This window comes from Ornithodoros turicata, chromosome 7 (genome assembly GCF_037126465.1).
Source record: "Ornithodoros turicata isolate Travis chromosome 7, ASM3712646v1, whole genome shotgun sequence".
NCBI lineage: Eukaryota > Metazoa > Arthropoda > Arachnida > Ixodida > Argasidae > Ornithodoros > Ornithodoros turicata.
Genome location: NC_088207.1, coordinates 50,310,758 through 50,331,875, shown reverse-complemented (window position 1 = coordinate 50,331,875; position 21,118 = coordinate 50,310,758). Strand labels below are relative to the sequence as shown.

The window sequence follows — 21,118 nt, the reverse complement described above, 5'->3', positions numbered from 1 at the left end:
TTGACAGGGAAGGGAAGGGGAGATATATTTATTAGAAGACAAAAGAAAAGGGGAGAAGGTGAATAATAATAATAACAATAATTCGGGGCTTTACGAAATGCGAGAAAACTGCGGTCAGAAGGAGAAGGATAGGTCAGCCATACGGTGTGTCGGCTTCCTATTCCACGGGTACATAATTAGAAAAGAAAAGAGAAGGGCGAAAGAAGGATGAGAAAGACGAAAACGCAAATGACAACAACAAAAGCGACAGATGAGAGTAGTGTGCTTGAGGGTGAGATGTGAGGATGAGTGCACTGACGACGGAGAGGACACAAGTCAACTAACAGCGATTGAACCAGCGGAGCGGGGGACATAAAGCGGCCGCGCCTAAAACGACCAGCTCGTGTGACTGAGCGGTTAGCATGTTGGCGATGTCACGTCGAGATTGGGAGGTACCCGGGTTCGATTCCCGGCGCCGGCTGTGCTGTATGGGGTCTTCCTATGGTTTCCTCGGACGCTAACAGACATATGTCAGCACAGTTCCCTTAGAAGTCGACCCAGGACGCACATTCCGCCAGAGCGGTAGTCGTAATGTTGCCTACCTCTGTGAGGACGACAACGGCGAGCTTATAGGTGAGGCGAACTCTGGGCGAACTCTTTCAGCAGCGCCACCTACCACCACCACACCTAAAACGAAACCTCGCAGGAGGCACGGAGATGTTGCATTGTTCCATCTGTCATAATGTGCCACATGAGCTCGTTGCGGTTTCTATGTTTGTTGGTTAGAGACATCAGGGTCCCAAGTGTAACCTGACCCATCTTTAGTAATTAGCCAAATTAATTATGAAAGCTCATTAAGCTCATTACAACAACATTACGTCGAAGTTAGGTCATGCGATAAGCAGGTAAATCCAGCGCAGTTTTTGAAGGAGAAATTAATCACGAATTTAAGAAAATTTTGGCGTACTCCTCGGAGGGGCACACTGTATGCTGGTACTTACCTAGTGAAAGAGTTAGTTCAAAGACAGATATTTTCCGCGTCTAGTACTTTCGTCCACGTCTTTTTGGTTGCGCTGTTCGCTTCGCGTAAAGCTAAAGATATTGTCAAGACGCATTTGTTCGTGTTAAAGATGAAAGCGGCCGCCTGTTGTGAAATGGCCCTGCTACGCTACCTTATGGCAAGAAACCTTTCATCTAGGAAATGCGCTCTTTTCCCTTTGTGTTCCTGCTTTCCCCTTCATCCATTCTTCACCTAGATCTCCCTTTCCGATTTTAAATCAGCCGAGAAAGCGCTTGGCGTCTAACTCTCTCAGTATAGAATGAAATAAATCAAACGCAGTACTACAACGAACGAAAGCATCCCTACGCGAAGCACGAGTGCAAGTATACCGTGCGCTGTTTGAACTCAGCTATAAGGGCCTTGTGTGTGCTCAATCAACATGATTTAGGCCCTGCGGGAAGTGCTTCATTGGAGCCTAACGAGGTTTTATTGGCTCGAATGGAGTTCGACTCGACGATGAGTACAGCGCATGTTATTGTGGCAGAGGAAACATTCAACCGCATCAAAGAGCTGCTGGAAAACGAAGTTTTATACCCGCAGAATCATGCACTCGATCTTCAATGAATACAGAAACTGGCGCTTTGCCCTGCAACATCCCATTTATGTCTCTATCTATTATTACGCCCATGAACGGACATTTTAGGAAATGGAGCACTGGCTGCTCTAGCATCCTCCTAAAATCAGGTGCAGCCGAACGTATAGATGCACGACTTTCGTAAATACAAGGAGACAGAAGAAGTTTGTCACCCAAAATCGAACACTTACGGTGAATGAGAACACCTGAAGTAAATTTGTTATTGTACATCGTGCAGGACTCGAACCAGGATCCGCCACATTATTATTAATTTTCTGCCGTAATCCATTAGACAGCAGAAGGAATGTCATTTCCGTAATGGTCTTGCTGGAGGGCGATGAGCGAGCCAAGGGAAGACAAGAACAGCCATTCTAGAGCGTTGTTAGGAAGCGTAACGCCTCACTCTTCTTCATTACCTTCCCATCATCAGAAAGGAAGCACCATCTCACATAATGTTCCTGTGTTGTGCGTCCTCTCGTTCGCTAGATCTCGGGCTTTCCTCATCGTGGAGTTTATCACCAGCCTGCTCGCGTGTGACGCGTGTTGCGTTATCTCGTGAAAACTCCTCGAAGCATCAGCTGCTGATACAGCCTAAGAAAAAAGGGAATAAAATGGGGAGTAATTGCACCTTCGAGTCCTCAATTACTCCCCGTTTTAGTCGACTAATCCCGAAAGTTACTCCCCAGGACTGCAAATAGTCACTGAACTTCGCAGATGGTCTTCTGAATGCAAGAGTCTATACGTAAATATATGCTCTTCGTGAATTTGATGGAATAAGACTATATAAATTGGCTAACTTGGTAATTATCCACCTACACAGAGGAAAAAAAATAGTTTGCGGTTCTTTCTTGCGAAATTGTGTCCTATGCATGTCGCAAGATTTTATATGAGTCGACACATCACGTTTGACGGTTTATTTCAAAGTATTTGTATTCGCGCAGTACTTCGGACTCCTGGAACAGGGCGTGAAATACGGTCCCCAACCTGTCGCATTCGTTTAGTCCCATGCATTTACTCCCTAAAGGGGACTATTTTTTGTGTGTGGCAATGCATTTAGCCCCCAAATGGACTAAAATCACTACTTTTTTTTTATTAGAGTGTAGGAGTACAAGGACGGACTGAATTTTCAACTCTCTCGACCTTGTTCTTGTTATGGTTCCAGGGAGTATTCGCCCTCCTGCTGGGCTACTGCGAAGAATTGTACCTGAAACCTGCGTCGACCTAGCGCTGCGCTGCTACTTTTTCCAACCTTACGGGGAACCCATTGGCAATAAGGGATTACGGCTGTCCTGTCTTCTGCGAACTTCGGGTTCCTATTTCCGCTCTTCCGTTTCAAATGCCTGCAAATTCTTGTAATGCCGTCGCAGATGAGTTCTCCGGAGTGCCCGTCGCGACTAGGTTTTTTTTCTTTTTTGTTTCTCTACTTCGAACTGAAATCCTCCGGAAACTGGGTGGAAGCACATTTCATGGCGGACGATCGAATAACTATCGGAGTGACCTTTTTCAAGCTTGCTCAAGTTCTTCCCGCTGACTGCAATCATCTTGGTTTCGTACGAATCTTTTGTATGGGTCCACTGGAGGACCCGAAAACCAAATTAGTTATCAAATTCGATTGAAATTTTCATTCGCGTGTCAAGTTCTACATAGTCTTCGTTGCCTTATCTACTACTACTATACAAATCCTGCGCTCCTTTCCAAAAAGGAGCTTACACGTCTTTACTTGTTTGTAGGCAACACAGAGGGTCTGTAGACACGGATGGAAGTAAATTAGCAATAGAACAGAATCAGCAATTGTTCGCACTAGGCTATCCTGGAACGGATATTGTTGGGACTATTTGGAAAGGACGGAAACGATGAAAAGAAACGAAGCTGGCTCTTCAAAGGAGTGGTCGAAGGAAGTGAGAAAATATCCTCCCGCGCTGTATAATCACAAGTCGTCACAGCAGTACACCACTTCTTTGTGTGTAACGTGCAGATCGACTCTTATCGTCATTTGTTCAGAACTGAAATAGTGCATTCACAGCCAGTTATAGTAACTCACTCAAGCGATTCGAAGTGTTTACGGATTAAGGGAAGTGTTCTAAGGACGTCGCAATGCGAATGGGAGAGCAAGAAAGTATGGGCACAATCATGCTGCTGAAATCCTTTTCAATGTCCTTTCGTCCTTTGTGTTCCCTCTTTCCTTTCCATTTCCTTCCCAACCGTTAGTAGAAGGAATGCTATGCAGTGAAGCCGCGATTATTCGTTCATGACGTCCAGTTGCTTCCCTCAGTTCTTCCTCCGGGATTCGAGGTTTACCATTACAGCTGTAGGCTTCTCTTTCATACCTTAATTAATATTAATATTAATAATTATGCTTAGGTTACATGACATGCACATCAGGAGGTGGCAAAAACCTAGTAAGAACAAATGCCGTTGACTGCATGATTCTATGTGGCGTAGTTTTTTTAAATTAAAATTCAATGACGCGTTTTCTGGGGAACACCCTGTATGTGAGATTCCAAGACGTATCAGGTTACATGTGGTTACTACAAAGTGGCCCACCTTGCATACTACAGTTCACTTCACGGTAGCCCTGACATCCCGTAATTCTGAATCGTCATTGCAGATCCCTATGTCAAGGTGATCTTGGTGTGCGAAGGAAAACGGATCAAGAAGAAGAAAACGTCAGTGAAGAAGTCAACGTTGAACCCGGTCTTCAACGAGGCGTTGGTGTTCGACGTACCGCCAGAAAACGTCGATGACGTCAACCTGGCCGTTAAAGTCGTCGACTACGACAGGTGCGTCTATCGATGTATTAGTTTTCTATATGGGAGTGCACACCAGAACCGCACCTATAAACATCTCGGAGGACAATACATGTACTTTGTTCGAGGGTCTGTTTGTATCTATACCCGTGTTCTACCTAAGAGCGGCAGGAAATATAGTCCGTCAACGCTATCAGAGTTACTCCGCCGAGGGCATACTGCAGCGCCACCAAAGCGTGTCGGCGCACGCTTTAGAATCACGACGTAGAATGATGCCGCTATAGCTATTGCAGCCAATAGGAACACGCATAGAGCGGAGCTTAAACGTGCCGCTCTTAGGTTACACACGACTATAGCGTATTCTAGCTGTAACTATAGCCTTTTGACCAGAGAATACAAGAACCTCGTTGCAGGCTGGTGCTGAATGAACGTAAAATTTTAAGTAATCGGTTAATTAATATTTCAAGCTGTTTCCTTAATGTTTGCCCCACAGTGACCATGCCAAATGTAGCAGCCATTGTTTTTATGCGTCTATAAATTTCGAAACAGACAAGCAGCAACATCATAATATGGAGTAAATTTAAGCTTAATGTGACGTACCCTCTGCATATGTGTGGCGACATACTGCCCGTTGTCGCATGGTAGGGTGCTGGGAAGCATTACCTCCCTGATTCAATGTTCACCGTGTTGTTCACCGTGCACATGTGCGTTGGTCTCCATGTGACCTGCTTCGTCTGTTCTCTCGCATGCAGGGTAGGACCAAACGAGCTCATGGGGTGCTGTGCCATCGGTACATTAGCCGTCGGAGTGGGACGGGACCACTGGCTCTCAGCGATCGACAATCCCAGGAAACCTTCAGCTCAGTGGTACCCGCTCGTCGAGAGTCTTCCTGCGGAACTGGACCCACCGCGTACACCCTCTGTCACGTGTATAAAGTGATCACCTCACGGTTCCAAGTCGATTTTGTCAACTCGCCCGTATGGTCCGAGACTCGTTAGAGTGCGAGTCTTTCCAGTGCAAGGACAATTCTGTGAACAACCCGGTCTGCGAGCGTTCTTTCATGTATATGCGTGGAAAACAGAGGATAAACGCAATGTGGTTGCAATGCGTTTTCGTGTTTGCATTGTTATGGGAAAGGCGAATTGAAGAAATAATGAATGTGAATGTTGGAAGTGGGGGAAAAAGCCTTTCTAGCGGCTATACACTGTAAGCATTAGTCAAGGCTTGAGGCCATTGTCAGCTATATAAGACACAAATGGCTTTGACGGAAGCGTGATTGCCCCGCCCTCTGGCGGGGGTGTACGAGTGTGACTGTACGCTGTCTGGCAGCGCCAGCGAAATGCCGGACTAATCCCGCGGAAAACCCAAAAGTACGTTGATCGTTCATCGTAGTCTCTGGAAAGCCCATTTCCTTGAATCAAAGTTGTACGAGGTCTGTCTGACAGAACTATGCTAGACGTCACCGAACGTGGATATGTAAAAAGCTATGGAAGGCTTCCTCTGTGCCGTGCTTTCTCGGCCCTGTGTATAATGAAGTGAAAACATTTGTGTTTTGAATATGACGTATGTTCGTCGGCCTCTCCTCTTTCCGACGTGCAATCAAACCTTCTGCCTCAGAATGGTCTTCCAGGATCACGGAATCTGCATGCCTGCCGTGTAAACCCAAGCATGACTTTCGCCTATTTCTGTGACATATGCTATATGAACCCCCGACTCTAGCCCATGCTAATTCCAAATATTAGTGTTGCCTTTTTGCAGTGATTACTGTTTCGCCCACGCACACACTCACACGCACGTGATTTCGATGTCTACACAGACCTTTTTTTGTCAATTTTGGTGTTCCTCGCACGCACTGACCATCATCAATCGCAAGTGATAAATGTCGTGAAGCCCAGTTCGTTGTCGTTGCTTCGTGTTCAGCAAGTAATCACGCAAACAACACTGATTTGACTTTGTGTGTAACCTTAGTAATCCGTGCGAAGTAAGTACCACGATCTAACCCACCATCAACTTATTGTATTTCCTTGATCACCACCTCATGTGTCCACTGTACTGTAACTGTTTCCACCATAGCTAACCTTAATGGCTAGTGTTTCTAGCAGGGTGAAAATTTAGAGCTTTCGCGCGCGTGTTGAAAATTAATTTGATACTTCGTTACATATGTACGTTGCCTGTCATTTGTTACCAACGCGGAATGTGCTGACGCGGTCGAAAACGTCAACGACATGTTATTTAGTGCGCTTTTAGCTGTCGTACATGTGGAAATGTATATTGTTACTGCGTTCTGTTAATGTGTTCAGTTTATTCGTTTGACAGTTGCATGTCTTCCGTTTCAAAGAGAAGGGAATGCCGGCTTGCCCTTCTGAAACGGTGTGTTAAAAAGTGCTTGGCCATGTTATTTAATGCAATGTTCATTGTGGTGCATAGGAACGTTTTTTTTTTTTTTTTTTTTTTTTGCGTTGCATCGCGCGTTTTGCTACTGCATCTTGTTAAAGGGGCACTAAAATGCAAAAACAAGTTTACTTGAAATAGCGTTAAGGGCTATGTTAATTTCGTGCTTGTTATCATAATTCGAAACTTTGACTCCGTTACGAAGCCTACAATCAAAATTATACAGGACTCTTTCCTGCTTCGGCGCTAAGCAGCGAACGCCGTTTCAGCTCGTGATTCGGTGTCTTTAGACCACGACCTACTAGATTATAACGACCATGTCACAATCAGAAAACCCTATGAGGAGCCTGTCCGCACGATCCGCCAGGGGCGCTACTGATCGGCACAACACGATTGGACGATGGAAATTTGAATTCTGAACGCGCAGAAGCGTGTGTACGACCACCGTAGCAGACGACAGTGACAGCTCCTATGAAACCGCGTAGAATGATGATGATAATCAACCTCAGAATGAAACATCTGTGGAACGTCCACCGCCTGTACAGAAATACTAAGGTAAGCTGAAGTACAAAGTATTGTAGAAGTTGAGGAAGCAATAACTGGGACGATTAGAAGCGCCACCGCTACCTTCCAAAAAAATGCGGCGCATAGAAGGGGTGCGCCTGACATGGTCGTTATAATCTAGTAGGTCGTGCTTTAGACCGTGCCGCGCGTGCACGCGCGTGCCACACCACGGTGCGGTCCCGGTAAAAAATATAGTGCGCGTTGCGAAGCGGAGTGGCGTCGCTGTTCGAAGGACCGGAAGGTAAACGGAAAATTCGCGAGAACCGTTGTGGGCTACAACTCAGTGAATCGGTATTGAAAAATGCGGCAGTGCGCATCACGTCGCGCATGTATACGGAACGCTACGATCGGACCCGTTTCAAATCCACACTCCCACACGACAGGTTTGCGCGCGCTTCTCCTGCTGTCTCATTGGACATTCTCTCATTGTCTCCTGGGGATCCCATTCGTTGCAGCAAAAGACGGCTCCGTTTTCAATCCGTTTTTCTTCTAAACGGTAGCGTAGTGTGAACTAATTTTGTTTGAATTGCACGCACGGACTTTCATTTGAGAGCAAGTTGCTTTTGCATTTTAGAGCCCCTTTCATGAGTTTCGTTAATTCGCTTATGAGACGCATCTCTTGTGTTTCAGAAAAAAAAAACAATACTCTAACTAACAACATTTAATACGCTTACGCTGTTAATTGTCGTGAGATACGTGATGGTACTCCATATATTTTCGTGGTCCGGTTTGCCAACGCATTTCGTTTGACATTTGTGTGTATTCACTTTCAGAAAGGCGGAAACGCTATTCTGCCTGATAAGCATAAGCGTGCGGACCCATTTTTTAAAGTGCCGAATTAAAGCAATAGGCATGGAGATGCAACATGTACCGCGGAATCTTGTAAGATTCTACACGTTATAATGGCGAACTCATAATCGAGTTTGTAGGATTTTCATGTGCGCACAAATGCAATTTACTTTTAACGTAGTCCAGTTGTAAGTGCAGCGCTATGTAATGCAATGTCGCATGATGGCTTTTAACTAAAACAAATTGCTCAAATTCGTTTTGTATGGATATTGGCATACCGCTTCGCTGATGTGATAATATACGACTTGTGTTCACCTTGTCGTCATAGTTCGAGCAAGCTTTGTGTAACATCATAAAGTCAATACAATACAATACAATACACCCTGTACAATATATCCGCGCGAATGTATCTGCTTCTGTACATTAATGTGTACAATACAATTGCTTTGAAATTTATTCCTAATGATAACCTTGTAAATAGGAGCTCTATCGGTAAACATCCCCGTATTCATCGCAGATCTCTTGATGTCAATGTAGTCAATGACATCAAGGTTTGTATATGATTCAATGTTCGTGAGTAAAGCGTATATTACTTGTCTCCGCAGTGTAGGATGAAGCCTGTTGAATTTTCGTTTTGTACTTTTGGCGCAGTTTTAATACGAGTTACATGCACACCGTGTTGAGGCTATTCCGGAATGTAAGGTCTAGAGTCTTGTTTGTCGATTGCATCTCGGTGTGCACGTTGTAATTTTGCCCAACAGGTACAGGTTGTGCTAAAAGATATTTTGTTACGAGAGGTTGGAGGAGGAAGTGCGAAGGTCAACGTTCGAGACAAGTATGCTGTGTATGAGCATAAAGGAATAAAGGATTCAATTATTTTTACACGCGAGTCCGTCTGCTGTGATGATATGCGCAGGATGGGGAAGTGTGGAAAATGCGATATGATGTGGTTATTACAGCTTTTACGTGTAACATTTACGTGTGCCCATTTCCAGTTGAATCCGTTTTAATTGTTCCCCCTATGTTTTAGAGAGGAGGCTGAAGTTTATAGCCAGATACGCTTTCGCCATATTTTCGCAAAAAGGAAAAGAAAGAAAGGCTTTGTTACTGGGCGCAGCCTATACAGGGTGTTTCACGCCTGAGGGTCCCCCGACTGAATTATCCGTAAACAGGTGGCGCCATCGAATAACTTTCTTTTTTGATAAAGATCCTTGGGACATCCTTGTGACAAAGTTGTGAGTGGTCAGTAGTCAGCCGGATAGCTGATCCAAAGAGCGCATTGGTGCACTGCTCAGCGCAAGAAATATATGTAAATCGAAACCGGTTATTTACTCGAAAACATTACTAAGTGTCGACGCGTTCTTTTTTATTTCTTTTATATATTTTTCCCCGACGGTCCCGATACGTAAAACAGTTGTTCCGAAAAGCGTGCGAAGTACATTTTAAAAGTTAGGATGATTACTTAATTAGTGAACGTATGCAAATGAGCCGCTCAGTACTCAGTTCATGGACGATGTCCCAAGGATATTTACCAAAAAGAAAGATGGCGCCACCTGTTTACGAATTATTCAGCCAGGGGACCTTCGCGGAGCACCCGGTATACAGGGCTTTCTTTATTTGTGGACATCCACTCGAAGAGGGTACGGCCCGATTTCACGAACAGCGCTTAACATTTGTATCGAGATCAACGGTCCCTTAACTTTATTTTAACGCTTAACTGTGCGTCACTAAAGGGGGCTATTGTTACTGAAACATTCATCACGTCACCAACCAACGTTTACAAAAAAAAAAAAAATCTGTGTTAACTTCAAGTTTTAGAAACGCGAAAGAGTTTTAAAAGTTGTGAACGTGAAAAAGTTTTAGAACGGTAAAGAATGCGAGCCAGCGTATTTCTGTGGCGACATGCTGCACTTGCTGTAGGGTAGTACTGCTGTTAATTTCAAACTCACAGAGGTGGGCAACGTCATGACTGCCGCCCTGTAGGAATATCAATCCTGGGCCGACTTCGAAGGGAACTGTGCCGACATGTGTCCGGAAGCATCTGAGGAGCACCCAGAAAAAACCCGAGACAGCACAGCCGGCACCGGGATTCGAACCCGGGTACCTCCCAGTCGCGACGTGACATAGGATGGCACGGGATCGAACACGCTATCAGCGCAAAGCGGCACAGCACCACTCCAACCATCTCCATAGCTCCAAAACACGCGGCCCTCCGACGTGGAATGAGCGCTGTGCTCCCTGCGCTCCCGGTAGCCGCGGTTTCGGTTTCGGCTCATTGGCATATCAAAATTCGGCGATGGATATTTCAACGCACGTGCGCGTTTCAGGAGCTTTTAAAACATGGAATGGCTTTCAACGAGGATTGTCTCCTATTCTTGCTGTCGCGCTTTAGCTCGAAATCACCTAATTAAAGAGTTAATGAATGAATTTTAGGTAATTAGTCATCTTGTAGTTACATAGTTACTTTGAGGGGATGTCCACCTGGCCGTATAACTCAACTGCAAAAACGATGGTCGCATGGTGCTCACATAGCGTTCTTCTCAAAAATAAATATTAAAAAAAAATGCCCTGAAAATTTGGCGTGCATCCCCAGCAGAGACAGAAACCAAACCGAAACCAAAGTCATCGTTCGAGTCCATAAGTAACACGTCACAATTTTGACTAGGACGCAGTGGCGTAGTCCGGGGGCTTAGGGGTTCGTATCTCCCTCCCCCCGCCAGCCAGGCATTTGGGAAAGGGAAACAGGTGGATGAAATCCTCGTCCCCATGTAAGGTTCCCAAAGAACCTCTCTTAAAACATTTGTCTAGCTACGCTACGGCTAGGACGTGATCCTCTTAGAAACGAAGGTCGCCGACTTTGAAAGGCTTCGTATCTAGATATGTGACACTTCGCGTAAAATCAATTGAATTTTACAGTGCAAGATAAAAGCGATTTAACCTCAGAAGCGCGCAAGTGAGTTAGCATGAAATTCACTGTGAACTTCCTATGTCTATGCCTTTCTTCTTTTCTATGTCTGTTGCGAATAAGAAAAACAGAGAGTAGAAACAAGGAAAGGTATAAAGTTCAGACAACAAGGAAGTAATAATTATAAAAATAATCGATTTATTATTATCTGCTTATTTTTAGTTTATTATTATTATCACTATTTTCTATAAGGCACCAGTGCTGGGACGATGGCTCAAAGCAAAACAGAAAATGAGTAGACAAAGAAGTCGAGAGCAGTCTTACCATGAGGAGTGCATATAGATTTTTACGAAACTACAAAACACAATTTCTACAGATCATTCCCACATGGCAGTCAACGACCCTGTGCATGCTTTCAGAATACCCTTATTTTGACATCTCAGCACAGGTGGTACCCGCGTACGAAAAGAGAAAACGGAAAAGTTGAGGGGGTTGGCCGATTGCCAACCGTAGAGGTACAAACCTCGGATCCCCTGTGGTGTCACAGGACGACTGCCGATTTGCCACCCACACTTGCGATGTCGTGGTTGTGGTGTTGCCTTTACCGTAGCAAGCATACCGTTTTGCCTACAGGCATGAATGGTACTACTGCAAATCCGTATAACACTCAAAACAACGCTACATTACACTTTTGCAGCAGATATCGAAACCGGAACCAACCAGGGCGAAGGCGCCAAACGAAGGCAGAACCGGAAGCGGAATAGTGCAAAGTATACGAAACTGACCAATAACAGACTCGACGCCGTTTTGTAGTTCCCGGGTTTACTCGATCAATATGAAAATGGGAGGTCGTTTCGTGTGCCCGTAGCAAAGGTAATGTTGTTCATGTTTTGCCTTTATCGTATTATGTATTCTCTCGTAATTTAAAACAGTGATGTCTGGCTGTATCAAGATGTTTATCGTAGCCTCTTGGACCACGGTCTCGGGGCATAGGCCAAGAAATGACGCAGGGATGTCATGACTTTGCAGACAAGACAGCTTTATGACCTCTGTTTTCATATGGATGTGTCTTTTCATTTTTGATGTCATCTAGTTACGACTTCCGTATTTACAGAACCCCGTGAGTGTAGTGGTGCCAAGCCTGAAAAGCGGTTGTTGTTGGTTTCGATGTAATAGTCGTGGTGTATCTTCTGTTGTTTTTGATGTCTTGCGTAGCTCATTACTTTGTTCCGCATATCTTCACTTTGTATTATCGCGATGCAATATGCTTTCTTCAAACCACTGTTCCCATTCTGTTCCCGTGTGTTGCCGTTCGAATTCGACCGTGCACTTCGGGGGTTTCGGGGGTTGGACCCCCAACTCGTACCTTTGGTAGCGCATTTGGGTAAGAAAAAAATGGGGTGAAATCCTCCTCTCTATGTAAAGAACCATCAGAACGCCTTCCAAATTCTTTTCTGGCCACACTACAGGAGCACTTATAAACCTCTACCTCACCTGCTGCATTTATTTTGCAGTGTGACTACCAATGCTGTGGGTCACCTACCTCGTCTATGCCCGCTTTTGTACCAGCAAGATGTGCCAAACACCAGATGGTATTGCTTGAATCAGGGCGTCACTGTTCGACCCCTTTGCATTTAATTGAAGTGGATCATTAGCCAAATTATCCATGGAACGGTATGTCTTTCAATGTAATTCAATACCCGTTCTGCTTTGAAATAACTAATTTAGACGAAGGGGTGATAGCGCGGAATCTGACAGTATGTAGTCGCATTACAGTTTTAACCTTAAACATCGACACAAACAATATTTCAGGGCAAGACAAAACAGGGCAAATAAGTCTGGGGAGACAGAGAAGCAAAACGTGGTGCGTATATGGGTAAAATATACGTGCAATTAAAATCGGTGTTCATTATGTTTTTAACTAATATGTGTGCTCAGAACAACGCAGTTAACTTGAGTCGTGAGCTCAAGGATGAAAAGCAGCGACAAGTTAGCACAATTGAGTCTGGGTCGAAGAACCGCCGGAAGAAAGATGTGGACCAAAACAAGCAGAACAGTATTTCCTCCTACAATGGGTCTGAAAGAAAACTGACACCGGAAAATGTCTCGAGAAGCTCAAAATCTGAGTACACACTTCGCAAGGAGGACATCTTAAAGGTACACTAGGAAACACGGCTTGGCTTTGTTGGTGCTACTTCAGAGTATGATAAATTTATGTAATGTGCATGATAAACAGTACATCCGTATATATTGTTGTCCGTAAACGTATATATTGTTGTCACGCCATCTTGTTGCAGCTGAAGGAAGAGATTCAGGAATCCGCTACTGAAGTCAGGGTTGGATTATTGTCCTCAAGTTATGCATCTTCCATCACTGTAGTTCCCGGTCAGACAAAGATTGGTTAGTTCTGATTTTCAGTTGACACCAAAACCAGATTTCAATTTTCTGAATGCTTTTTGCACTGTGAAATAATTTCTGCAAGTTTTTTTCAAAACTAGTAAAAGGCACATGCACAAGATCATAATGAGTAGAGTTATTATACGGTTGTAGAACTACTTCGATTTTTGTGCTATTATGCACTCTATTACCTGAAAAATTTTTTTAGAATTTGTAACTTAATTTTTAGAAAAAAATTTTAAATATACATATATAAATTTGTTTTGCTAACAAAGCAGCATTACAGCACTGTGCATAACTAGTATGGCAAACATACCGATTGTAATTTGTTATGTGTAAAATTGCAGCACCAACGTTGCTCATGAATGGGGGACCACACGCATCTTGGGATTTCAGTCGAAGTTTTGACAGGAGCAAAGTATGTGTCAACCATCTTTTATTATGTGCGAGCTTTTTCTCTCTCTCTTTTTTTTTTTTTTTTTTCAACGCACTTTTTTTTTTTGTACTCCCCTATTTTAGGTAGGTCCAATCGGTGCCCTACCTGTAAGTACTCAGGAATATGTGCTGTTGGAAGATCTCCTATATTGTCTCGTGGTAAGTGAGACGCTAGCGTAACTGTTTCATGGAATGTCTCCTAATGCGTGCTGTATTTGTTTACAGGGCGTTGACGGCTCCTATATCAAAGCATTGCCTCTCACGAAGCCTTACGGCATCCAGACCTTCTCGGTTGATGAGACAGCAGGTTGGTAGATATGCCTGGGTTGAATTTGCGAGACTCCTTTTTGTTTCATATTGCAGCATTTTGTTCTAAATGTTGCTTTTTGTATAATCAAATTTTAGAAACTGTCAAGCCGATTTGTACACTTGGTAATAATATGTGGATGTTCATACTTCCCACCAAACAATGCCTATGACTTTGGTTCCTAGTGAGAAGATGTTTTGAAAAAAAAAAAAGAAAATATATTGTTTTGTATGGTCGTCATGATTCCAAAGCGCTGATTTACTTAATTTGCTCTGTTATCTGTTGATGTGTATTTCAAAATCTACTTTAATATCAACCTATCTATAAAATATCCTTAAGGCACTGCTTTTGTCTGGTTCACACAACATTGGAAACTGTCAAACTGCAAATTTGGCACCATCAAGCACAAGCACATTGTTAGCACAGTTCCATGCACATGAGAGCACATGATCCATTTGTTTGCAGATCCTGCACTACATCAGCTGGTCAAGAAGGTCCTTCAGCTCTGTAGCTGTTGCTCAATCGTAACACGTTTCATAGAAGGTACGAAGACCTCACCCTTACTTCGTTTTTGTGTCTCTGTTGAGAAAGGCAGCTTTTGTCTAATTGCTACAGTCTCTAATGCATTATGTTCTATCTGCAAACAGCAAATATGGAATACAACCAGGGGATGGTGAATCAGGCCCTAGCCACTGCTATGGAGCTCATAATGCGGGACCACACTGTGCTGGTAACTCAGCTGGAACATCACTTGGTGCATTTACGTAATCTCACACTTCACAAGATGTGGTTCTATGTGCAACCAGCCCTGTCACACATGGAAACATTGGCATCAGTCGCAACAGCAGTGCTCAAGGCGAGTTATAACGAAACTGTGCACCTCAGAACTTGTAGTCTTATGGGATGGAATGCATTGAAAAGGCCTTTGTTCCCTGTCTGGTTCAGGGGAAGTGCTTCGGAGGGCGAACGCTTGGTGTACTTCATGAGAAGGCAACATCTTTAACTGGGTAAGACTTAGTGGCGCATTCAGACCTGCTGTACTTTAATGGCGTTACCATGAATGCTGCAAGTGAGCTTCTCAGTCTAGGCACTCTTGCACCACATGCTTACACATAATGGTGATACATGACTACCAGTGGCTGGGACTCCCACCTTTAAATGCTTTGATGATACGGTTAATCTTGAGGGTGCTCATTAGTGCCTATTATTGAAGTGTAATGAGCATAATAATCTGCACTGCAAAGAGCTGCATTGTGACTATATATATATAATTGTGTGCCGTACGGTATGTGAAATAATCCTTTTGAAGGATGCAGTTGAACTGAAAAATTTTTCCTGCTTAAATGACTTTACTGTGTAACCTTTTGCTAATAAGGTTACATGGAGAAAAAAAAAGTATGACACGCAAAGCTAAAACTTCGTGCCGGCATGCAGTCCACTGTTTACTACATGTATGACTGAGAAGCCACTTTGCAGGAATGTTGATGTACGTTTCAACACAGATATGATGTGTGTGACAGAAGTAACAGATAAATCTGTGACGGACTTCGTATCCCTTCTATTGCAGTGATTCCAGGGCCCGAGAGATCTGTCTTCACTTGGCCAAAGCTGTGAGTGCTTCCACTGGGTGACAGGCTTCTACTGTTTATTTTTGTGCTTAGTTGAGACCCGCCTTTGCCCAGCTTCAAAAGGAGCGCAGTGCTAAATAAAGTGCAAAACACCTTTGGTTCGCAGTTACCATCACCATGTACCTGTTACTCATTGTTTTGCCACGCTTCAAAGTGTGTCGTGTCTTTCAGGCTTCTGTGCCATACTTTGAGATGATAGAAAAGTGGATCTATCAGGGTCAAATCCGTGATGTGTACAAAGAGGTACGCCGCATACAAAGAGTAATTTTCGTTTTATATCTGTGTTTATATCTAACGGATCACATTTCCTTCTATGCAGTTTCTTGTTGCTGATGGTAACCAGGTCACAAAGGACGATGTATCAGTCGATAACACAGACAAGTATCCTTTGACGGCTTAATTTAATTTAATTAATTGAAGATTTAATTGAAGATTCATTGATACTGTACCCAAGCCAGTAGTGAGAACTTAACTGACGCAAACAGCGACATGTACCACACTTTCTATGAAAACTTACCTCGTTGTGCTGCATGACTATCATATGCATATCAATTGCATATAATATGCATATCAATTTCCTTAACTTGCATCAACAGCTATTGGAATACTCGGTACACATTAGTTCATGAAATGGTGCCAACGTTTCTGAATTCTATCGCTGAGAAAATACTCACGACGGGAAAGTATCGTAATGTTATACGTCAATGTGGTGAGTAACCCTGTCCTCTACAATGTGTCCGTGACCTTGCATTGCATGTGCAAAGCCGCTAGAAGCGCAAAACGTGAATGCAGCGTTGACAAGGCGCACTGGCACGCTAATTATTTTGTTCCTTTTACGGAGTACAGTGCAGGTCATTGATGGCTGCGATTGCTCCGGCTTCTGAATATAGCATGTACAGCGCAGTAAAATATGTAGTCGAAAATGTAGTGATGCCGAATGTACGACATGCTTAGTTACGCTTTTGTAGTACTTTTGCAAATATAGTAACAAGATGACAAAAAAGAATTCGCATCAGGATATGTTTCATCTTTATTGAAGCGACTTTTAGACTTCCTCTTGCACGCTTTTCGTCAGTTTATGCACGCGTACAAGTATGCAATCTGACGGACATGAACTGTGCGCATTATGCTTATAAGAATGTCGCTTGGAAATCATACTGTCATTTCGTGCAGCTACGGGTGGAAAATCTATAGAGCTGCCAAAGGAACATCTGTGCTACTCCGTAAATGAACGAGAATATTCGGAAAAGATTGACAGTACTTATGGCTTGGCAAGTCGCACGCTTCTGAACCTGCTCATGCGCAATTTGGACCTCATGGGGAGACTTAGGTAACGTTCTGGAAACCTCAATCTCTGTAGGGGCCGGCAGTTATGTCGGGAAGAGCCCGCGGTGTATCCATCATCACATAGGTATCGCAAATTTTCAAGCCAATTGTTTTTTGCCAGATTTTTCTCGTGACTTTGCAGGTCCGTTAAACAGTATTTCCTGATGGAACAAGCAGACTTTGTGGTTCAGTTTATGGACATGGCTGACGAAGAACTGTCCTATCCTATTAGCAATATTGTGCCTACAAGATTAGAGCTGTTACTTCAGCTTGCGTTGTCAACAAGTGTCGTCAGCACCGACCGATACAAGGACAGCGTGAAGTAGGTCTACGTGTACTTGAAGCCTCGTGGTTTGCTATGTTGACGATGGCGTCTTTCAGGCACCAGCTCCTCGAATGGAGCCTGCTGTCGCAGATGAGTAGGATACTCACTAGCGATCAAGGTACACAACATTTGGCAGTGTTTGCATGCGCTTCCTTTTTGTGCCGTGTGATGCACTAGCAGAATGCTTAGAGTATCTCGCTTTTGTTGGAACACTCCTACCACGCACGATATATCGGATGAATCTGCCTCTGCAGGCAGAAATGACATTCCTTCGGACCAGATCTCTGGCTATGAAGCTTTCACGCTCAATTACGATATCGAGTGGCCACTCAACCTTGTACTCAGTACGTCGGTAAGCTATGCGCTTATGTCTCAACGGGTAGGAGCAACGTGCTACACTGCATAGTTAATTTATCCAAGATTGTTATCCAAGATCGTTATCATTAATGTATATACTGATTGGGTAATCAATACATGGGGATCATCAGTCTCAATGTTAATCTCAGTGTTGTTACCACATGGAAGTCGATACGAAAGAGCTTTCTCAAATTGCTCAGTGATCACTTGATGTGCCATAGCGATGAGCACTTGTGTTGTTTGTTAGGGATGTGTTGATGGTACATAATGTTAAAAGCCAAAGCAAACAGACAACAAATACAGTTTCATAACTGAAAAGAACACACAATTATTTCCTGCGGTATTTGAAAAACTGTGTTCACACTGCCCTAGTTGTAATAGTACTACGTTGCAAAATATCTTACGACTTACTTCCAGAGCCTAGGATGCTACCAAATGATATTCCGCTACTTATTCTACTGCAGACACGTAGAACGCATGCTTACCAAGTGAGCCAGTTTCCCTTTCTCAAACATAGCTTCAGTGATATGACCACGACCTACTAGAATATAGCCACCATGTCATAGGCACCCCTTCCCAGTACCACATCTGGAGGCTAGCGGTGGCGCTACTCATCGCCCCGGTTATTGCTTCCTCAATTTCTGCAATACTTTGTACTTCAGCTTACCTTAGTATTTTTGTACAAACGGTGGACATCCCACGGGAGATGCTTCTCTCTAAAGTTGATTATCATCGTCATTCTACACGTTTTCATAGGTGCTGTCGCTGTCGTCTGCTACGGTAGTCATACGTCTGCTTTCGCGCGTTCAAATTTCCATTGTCCAATCATGATATAGACCTCGCGTGTCGATGTGTATCGCTCCTAGCAGATCATAGCGGATCATAGGTGTTGCTGATTATGACTAGGTAGACCCTGAAGTTTTAGGGTTAAACCCAATTTTTCCCCCGAATTTGCACCCCGAATCGAGGTTCACCGGTTTAGGGTTAAACCCGATTTCTACCCGCAAAACTGCACCTAAGCTAGGCACCTCACGGCAATGCCATACTAATTTTTCACAAAATACACGGTTGATCTCAACGTCTGATAACTCTGGATAGGCTGTACAACGGACGTTTGTTCTACAATAGAGCCCGATTTATCCCCAAATTCAGTCCGATGGTAATTTTTCCGCCCAAATTTGCATGAATTTTCGACATCAAGTGATTGACCCGAATTTTACCCCCCGAATTTGGAAAAAAATAAAAGCCGAAAACTTCAGGGTCTATGACACGGTCGTTATAATCTAGTAGGTCCTGAATATGACATTGCACCATTCGCTGTTGAAACACCAACCCTCCCGTCTTTATATAGGGTCTGGCTCTTGGACAAATCGACTCAGCAGTCAAAATCTTTACGCACCCACTACACAGCAGCATTTGGGCTGCGGCATCGCATGCTCCACTTTGTGCAAAACTTGGCATGTTACAGCATGGTAGAGGTTATTGAACCAAACTGGCACATCTTCCACTCCAAGATGCAAGAGGTGAAGTTCACGATTTGCACATACATGTGTGTTCCGCATTTGTCCCACAGAAAGGAGGCCATATGAGGAACCATCAACCAGTGTCCCCACTCCAGCATTTCGGATTTGCTCTGTACAGATTTCTAGTGTTCAAGCCTCAACTATCTGAAAAGCTAGAACCCCCAAAATAAATACACATATCAAATTTCAACAGTAGGTAGTCTGTCTGTAGCTGATCGGCTGAACCTTCGCCATTTCAGGTGCAAACCGTCGATGCAGTGCTGGAACTGCACACGGACTTTCTGGACACCTGTATGGTACAGTGCATGCTCACAAACTACGGTCTGCTTCACGAGGTCTACACTACTTTGAGGCACTGCCTTGATTTTGCAACATATGTCCTAGTAAGGACCACAAGCTATGTTTACCAGTACCAGTTACCGCCCTCAGGGTGCTGATTGCTACATTGTGCCTCTTCCCAGGCAAGGCAGGCAAGCAACACAAAGACCCAGAGTGGTGACGTCAGCCTGCTGGTGGATGTGGTGGATGAAAGTAAAGAAGCAGTGCCATTCCAAAAGCAAGTCGACATGTACCAGGATCAGTTTGACTCTTCTGTGGAAAGACTGCGAAAGTGCATCTTGGATTGCAGTGAGCTGTGCCATGGGAACAGCTTTGCTGATATGCTGCACAGGTTCGAGCGTTCATACGTAGAAGTGGATGAGAGTTTATGCGTACTTTATGCACTCCAGATTCGGAAGACATTTGCTCCAATTGCCCTCAGATGTGATGGATTGAGATGATCTCAATGAACAAAATACAGAAACCGACACTGAAGATTTTTGTTTAGGTTAAATTTATACAAGCTTTCGCGTGGAGGTCCATAAATATATAGGAAAGCTTGTATAAATTAAACCTAAACAAAAATCTTCAGTGTCGGTTTCTGTGTTTTGTTTATGTGATCTACAGGACTTGACTCCCCTCTTCGTATACGCTTCTGAATGACAAAGAACACTGAAAAGGAGTTCATTATGACAAAGTGTTGTGGCAAAGTGACAAATTATTGACAAATTATGTCAATTAGTTCATTATATTTGCTGTGTTTGCTTCCTTGCAGGATTGATTTCAACAAGTTCTACTCAAACAGGAGGACGTCAGCTGCACATTAAGGTGCCTCGGGAAATCAATCTGTATCCTATCACGTCCTTCCTATGCCTAAAGGTACCAAGGCCTTTGTTTTTTTCTTTTTATCATGTGAATAATGGGGATTCCTATCATAAACAAAGCCCAATGTATAGCTTTCTTCGTGTATTGTGACTTATTTTGCAAACGCAAATCTCGTGATGTGGCAGGATCTGTCGAGAGTGTTTTGCCAGCTTGCTAACTGATTTTTTTGTTTCAGGTTGGCTGTTTGAATTCAGTTGCTCGCAATTCAAGCAAAACTGTTTGTATTTACTGTTTGTTATTCTGTAAGCTTGCGAATAAAATAAAAATGTAGCTGCCTCGCAAGCAAATGTTTATCATGTGGCGAGACTTCATTCGATGCCACATTATTTTCGGTAGTAGAAATCTTTTGCAGCAGATCGCTCAATCCAACGTGTCTTCATTTTGTAGATAACCTAAACAGTAAACTAGTTGACATAATGAGCTTTCTTGTGGCTCCTGTGAACAAGCTGCACTTCATTGAGACTGTTTCTGTACTCCTATCACTTTACCCCTCCCCTCTCAAAGTTTGTCCGTCTCAGACCTAAACTGGTAAGATACTTCAAATAAAAGTTATTTACCTTCATATCCCCCGCTCCCCCCCCCCCCGATATGCCCTGGGGGGAGGGGGG

At 43.8% G+C, this 21,118-nt stretch overlaps 2 protein-coding genes across 2 annotated transcripts in view; both read left to right on the top strand.

Moving 5' to 3' along the window:
* The window catches only part of LOC135401447 (synaptotagmin-10-like), a 75,803-nt gene extending 66,817 nt beyond the window's left edge, over positions 1-8,986 (top strand). Inside the window, exons 8-9 of the mRNA XM_064633861.1 lie at positions 4,222-4,393; positions 5,113-8,986. Of these exons, the coding sequence (XP_064489931.1) occupies positions 4,222-4,393; positions 5,113-5,299 (359 nt within the window). The 3' untranslated portion in view covers positions 5,300-8,986. The remainder of the gene's footprint in view (positions 1-4,221; positions 4,394-5,112) is intronic.
* Positions 8,987-11,796: 2,810 nt separating this feature from the next.
* On the top strand, positions 11,797-20,801 carry LOC135401446 (gamma-tubulin complex component 2-like). The gene is made up of 25 exons (XM_064633860.1): positions 11,797-11,882; positions 12,524-12,683; positions 12,822-12,873; positions 12,948-13,166; positions 13,307-13,409; positions 13,754-13,824; positions 13,926-14,000; positions 14,067-14,148; positions 14,614-14,691; positions 14,796-15,004; positions 15,094-15,155; positions 15,716-15,758; positions 15,948-16,019; positions 16,096-16,157; positions 16,373-16,485; positions 16,950-17,106; positions 17,245-17,424; positions 17,484-17,545; positions 17,682-17,779; positions 18,202-18,272; positions 19,136-19,307; positions 19,547-19,690; positions 19,769-19,977; positions 20,401-20,504; positions 20,686-20,801. The coding sequence occupies exons 2-24, from the start codon at positions 12,676-12,678 to the stop codon at positions 20,450-20,452; spliced, it is 2,394 nt and encodes a 797-aa protein (XP_064489930.1). The 5' UTR covers positions 11,797-11,882; positions 12,524-12,675; the 3' UTR covers positions 20,453-20,504; positions 20,686-20,801.
* Positions 20,802-21,118: the final 317 nt, after the last annotated feature.